Source organism: Chiloscyllium plagiosum, unplaced genomic scaffold, assembly GCF_037043375.1.
Source record: "Chiloscyllium plagiosum isolate Xiang-an unplaced genomic scaffold, Cpla_swu_hap1 HiC_scaffold_11, whole genome shotgun sequence".
NCBI lineage: Eukaryota > Metazoa > Chordata > Chondrichthyes > Orectolobiformes > Hemiscylliidae > Chiloscyllium > Chiloscyllium plagiosum.
In genome coordinates, this window is record NW_028270149.1 from 41,178,047 (window position 1) to 41,184,046 (window position 6,000).

General features: G+C 40.7%; 1 protein-coding gene across 6 annotated transcripts in view; it reads left to right on the forward strand.

The window, feature by feature from the left end:
* Positions 1-5,780, forward strand: part of LOC122557273 (serine protease 23-like) — a 270,056-nt gene extending 264,276 nt beyond the window's left edge. For all 6 annotated transcript variants that reach the window (XM_087992000.1, XM_087991999.1, XM_087991998.1 and 3 more), the window contains one exon: positions 3,469-5,780. In XM_087992000.1, coding sequence (XP_087848126.1) covers positions 3,479-4,597 — 1,119 coding nt within the window. In that variant the 5' untranslated portion in view covers positions 3,469-3,478 and the 3' untranslated portion in view covers positions 4,598-5,780. The remainder of the gene's footprint in view (positions 1-3,468) is intronic.
* Positions 5,781-6,000: the final 220 nt, after the last annotated feature.

Below are 6,000 nucleotides of genomic sequence, written 5' to 3' on the forward strand. Positions count from 1 at the left end.
TGGCCATGCTAACTTGCCCATAGTATTCAGGGATGTGTAGGCTAGATGCGTTAGTCAAGGATAAATGTAGAGCAATAGGGTAGGGGAATGGGTCTGGGTGGGAATGGGTCTGGGTGGGATACCCTTTGGGGCATCAGTGTGGACTTGTTGGGCCAAGTGGCCTGTTTCCAGAGTGTATGGATTGTATGATTCTTATTTCTCATCCTAATTGTCCCTTGAACATAGTGGTAAGCCACCTTATTGAATCTCTGCAATCTGGTATACCCACAGTGCTATTAGGAAGAGAAAGCAAGGATTTTGACCCAGCGACAGTAAAGAGACGGTGATTATTGTTCCACGTCAGGGCAGTGTTTAGCTTGGAGGAGAACTTTTGGGTGGTGGTCTTCGTCAACCTTTTAGGTATTGGAGGTCACAGGTTTGAAGAGTAAAGAAGGCTTGGTGAATTGTTGCAGAGCATCTTAAAACTAGTACACTTTGAATTCCAAGGAAAGATGGTTAGATTCTCTCTTGTTGGAAATAGTCCTTGTTTAGCACAAATATTAATTGCCACATGGGTGCCGAAACCTAAATGTTGCCCAGGTCTGGCTGCATATGGAAATGAACTGCTTCAGTGTCTAAGGATTTGAGCTGAGAATTGACCTACAACAACCCAAACCATCTTGCTTCATGCTAGGTAGGACTCTACACAGTGCAGTTTTCTCTGATTCCCATTGGCTTTAGTTTTGCTAGGGCTGCAGCCACCTCATACTCACTTAAAGGTTTAGCTGATGTCAACGGCAGTGTGTCACTTCATCTCCTTTTGAGTTCAGCTTTGAGTTTGTTGAAGACACTAATTAGGTCAAAAGCAGCTTATTTGGTAAGTGCTGCTTGATTATTCTGTCAATGGTCCTTTCCATTGCTTTACTGATAGTTAAAAGTAGGCTGAGTTGTAATTGTGTTTATTTGTCCTTTTCTTTACATACAGAACTTGCATGAACAATTTTCTACATTGCCAGGTAGATGCCAGCATTAAGGCTGTACTGGGACAGATTGACTTGTGCTCCAAAACTAATTGTGCCCTGAGTTGTCAATACTGTTGCTGGAATGCTGTCACGACCAATGGACATTGGATACAACCATGTCTTTAGCTATTTCTAGAGTGAATCAAAGACTGACATCTGTGATGCTGGTGGCTTCCAGAGGAGATCAAGATGGATCATCAATTGACACTTCTGACTGAAATTGTTGCAAATGGATCCCCCATTGTGAAATATCTCCCTCCTATTAGTTGTTTAATTGCTTACCACCATTCACAAGTGGATGGCACAGGACTCGAGAATTAGATCTGCTGTGAGACTGCTTAGCTTTATCAGGACTCAATATTGAGTTCAATTATTTTAGGGACTGAATACCTTCTTCCAAGTCTTCTTATTCACGCTACACCCCTGGCCTTATCATCACACGGCTGTTTCAGCACAGCCAATCCATTTTCAAATACTTATGGTCCCCATTATCAGTTTTTCTCTTTTGTTTTTCCCTGGCATACCATTATCCATCTGTTTGTTCCTCTGACTCTATCCAGGCACTCCTTTACTACCCCCTGTCTGCAGCATATATGTGATCTTTTTCTAGCTGTGACTAATTCTGAAGAAGGGTAACTGGACCTGAAATATTGACTCTGCTTTCTCTCCACAGATGCTCCCAGACCTTTTGAGTTTCTCCAGTAACTTCTGCTTTTGTTAAACAAACTAGTTTTGTATTCCCTTAAGCTTAGAGATTAAATGGCAATTTCATCAGTTTTCTCAATATTGAGGGGAAGGGATAAATTAGAGGAAATTCTGCTAATTGGGCTATATAAAAGTTCCTCAAGGGGTATTTGCATGCTCTTGATACTAGACACATCCAAGAAAAATGTCAAGGGCATCACCAGGAACAATGTATTATATTCATGGACCTGACCAAAATATTTGACTCAGTAAATCATTATGCTTTTGGATTGTGCTTCAAAGATTTGTAACTCTTTAACCTCATCCCGTTCTGTATCAAAAATGCAGTGTTGCTGCTCACTCAATCTGCTCTGCAAGCCATTCTGAATACCTTTTAATTCTGTATACAAGAGAATTGATTTGACCTTGAATGTTGCCAAAACATAACCCACCTATTAAATCACACTTAGTCATTGATATATTCCACTTCCCATATACATTAAAGGAGTGACCCTGAAATATGTTGAACATTTGCCACACCTTGGCAATTCTATCTCTCAAAAGGCCAACATTGATGAGGACATTGAACAGTAGATCAACTGTGTGAACTCATTCTTCTACTATAGCAGTGTTTTTGACAGCAAAGATCTCTGTAAATCACCAAAAACCCTAGTATACAGAGCAGTTGTCACCACCATACTCCTGCATCACAGTGAGACCTGAACACTATATCAGCGACACAAACAGCACCAGAGAAATTCCACTAATAGTGCCTCTCTTACATCCTCCAGACATAACCAGAGAATCATGAAACAAACACAAGTATCCCTTTTGAAGCCTGATCCACGCGCATTCAAAAACCACTCCTGTAAAATCAATGACAATGTTTGAGTGAGCAAAAAGCATCATCCCTGGTATGTCTTACGTTCTCAACTCTTAAATGGCCAATGTTCCAAGGAGGACAAAGCAAGCTCTTCAACAATACTCTGAAGCTCTTCTTGAAGTAAAATCATTAATAATTGGGAGAAGCTTGCTACCAATCATTCAAAAAGATTAAAACGTCGCCATCTAAGTCACAACACCTAGGATCTGAAAGTTAAGAACTGGCCAGTTCAGTCACATGAAGACAGAGGGCAGAAACCGGCAATCTTGAGTAAATGTGACCTTAAGAAAAAAAGGGACAGATGGTGTCGTCAGTGATAGGGCAACAGTTCAATAGTCAAAATAAATTAGAGCCAGATCCCTCAGAAATGAAATTAGAAAGCACTTTTTCATGAAAAAGGTTCTCAAAGTTTGGAACTCCCTTCTAAATAGCAGTTGATGGTGAATCAATTAATCACTTAAAATTTGAGATTGATAGATTTTGGTTAATTGTAGCTATTAAGGAATATGGGACAAAGGCTAGCTAGGTCACAGGCCAGCCATGATTTCATAGAATGGTGAAACAGTTTTGAGGGACTGAATGGCCTGTAACAATGCAATGCATCAATTTTGTTAACATAACTATAGTAAGGCTCTCCAACCTGCATCTTTGCATGTTTGCAATTTTTGTATCCAATTTCCTGGTAAGACAATTTGTTTTCTAATTCAACATATGAACAAGAAAGTTGTGAATTTTTCATTGATAAACCAGTAAAAACTGATTTTAAATGTCACACTTTATAATATTGGTTTTTACTTGCAAAATGCAATGTGTTAAGACTTGTAAACCCATGAATGTAAAGTTACAAGTTCAACATTCACAAGAAGTCACTAAATATTTTTCTCTTCTTTGTTTGAGCAGGACCTTCACAATGACCCTGTTACAGATCCTGGCCATTATTTTCTATTTTGCCAAGCAATCCTCGTTCTCTGCCATAGACTCCAATATGACCTGGCATAGACCTGAGATCCCAGTGTTCCTTCCCCAAGAAATACTGAAGTTGGACAAACCCCGATTCTCTGCAAAGGCTATGCCAGATCTGACCACTCACTGCAATGAGGAGTGCCTGTGGAAAGAGGCTCACCCTACCTTAAAGGATTTAAAAGAAAATCTCTCTTATGAAACAGTTTACACCAACGGCACTCGAACACTCACTATGGTAGACTTTGCTGACTTTGATCCAAGTACCTTTCTCTTGAAACAGTACACCCCTAGGAGATTACGGCGTAAGAGGCAGATTTTCGGAGTGGATGGAAGATTTGATATTTCTGGAAAGCAATTCTTGCTTCATTTCCCCTTTTCTACAACGGTGAAAATCTCCACAGGGTGCACAGGAGTCCTGGTGTCAGATAGACATGTGTTAACAGCAGCACATTGCATCCATGATGGGAAAGATTATGTCAAGGGGGCGAAAAAATTAAAGGTTGGGTTTTTGCAAGAGAATCCCAAAACCCAAAAGTTGGCAAAAAGTTCCAAACTTCCACCAAAATTATTGACTAGGTGGTCACGTGTCAAACGCACACAGGTACCAAAGGGTTGGATACGATCTCAGAATGACCTCAGTATGGACTATGACTATGCTTTACTGGAATTGAAGAGGCCTCATGACAGGCCACACATGGAGATCACAGTTATGCCAACTACAGACCAAGTAGCGGGCAACAGAATCCATTTTTCAGGATTTGACAGTGACCGACCTGGACAGCTGGTGTATCGATTTTGCCGAATAATCAATGAGACACCTCATCTCATCTACCAGCACTGTGACGCTCAGCCAGGCTCCAGTGGCTCCGGAGTGTATGCTAAATTGTGGTTGCCAGAGAAACAGCATTGGGAAAGAAAGATTGTCGGTATATTTTCGGGACATCAGTGGGTGGACCTCAATGGGGTGCAGCGAGATTACAATGTGGCAGTTCGCATTACACCACTGAAATATGCACAGATCTGTTACTGGATCAAAGGCGCTTATAGTGATTGTCATCTCCATTAAAGCCTAGAGACAGCAGCACAAAGAACACAAGAATGACCCTGCCCATTTAAGGCATTCAGTACCAATTTTTAATTCCAGCACACTGATTCAAAAATATTGAGGCCCTGCACAAGAGGACAGACAGCTGGAGCCTTTCTAGACAAAACTCCATTTTCCTTGTGATCAAGGTCACTGACCGAGAAGTTGAAGAAGTTTGAACATATCAAGACTTGGTACATCAATGATCAGGTTGCCACCTTTGCAAAGTTTAAAGCTAATCAGGATGCAACATTGGGGCAAAGGGTGGACTTCACTCATTTTCTTAATAGATAAAACTATTCATTCATTCAGCATTGACATTAAAAATTCACTCATTCAGCATTGACATTAAAAATGAGTGTGAACTAAGTGGGTTCAATTTCTGGAGTCATCAACCAAAAAAAAATCATCTGATCAAAAAAAAATTAGTGGCCACCCTATTCATGAAAACCGTCTCAGTGATTCAGTAACAGTTCTAAAGAACAGATTTCTCTCTAGTTGCAGTTTTTTGTAAAATTAATTTCAATAAGGATTGAAAAGGAAATTTGGAAAGGAAACAGAAAATAAACATATTTAAAGCAACATTATGTTTAAAATCCCTACAATCATGTGACAATGCCATCAAGTCCTTTTTTTAGAACCAATTACTAACCTTCAGTGATTTTAAGTTGTGCTATTTTTCCTTTTTCTATTTTGCTTGGATAAAGCTTTTAGCTTCGAGCTATTGCCCTATGACAGAATAACTAGAACTAGGGCAAGTTTATTTCACTGTACTAATTTGGAAATTGCCACCATTCAACATTGTGGAACCTTCTGAAATCTTAATAGTCATTTGAAAAATACCTTTCTTGATGGTATTTAAGGAAAGATTAGAGATACCCAAATAGAAGCAAACTACCACTGATGCTGGAAATCTAAAACAAAAGTACTGAAGAAACTCAACAGATCTCACAGGTTCTAATCTGAATGAATCAGATTAGATTACATTGCAGTGTGGAAACAGGCCCTTTAGCCCAACAAGTCCACACCGACCCGCAACCCACCCATACCCCTACATTTACCCCTTACCTAACACTACGGGCAATTTAGCATGGCCAATTCACTTAACCTGCACATCTTTGGACTGTGGGAGGAAACCGGAGCACCCGGAGGAAACCCACGCAGACACAGGGAGAACGTGCAAACTCCACACAGTCAGTCGTCTGAGGCGGGAATTGAACCCAGGTCTCTGGCGCTGTGAGGCAGCAGTGCTAACCACTGTGCCACCATGCCACCCAAAAAAATTCTAAAGAAGAACTCAGGGTGGCATGGTGGCTCAGTGGTTAGCACTGCTGCCTCACGGTGCCAGGGACCCAGGTTTGATTCCGGTCTCAGGGAACTGCCTG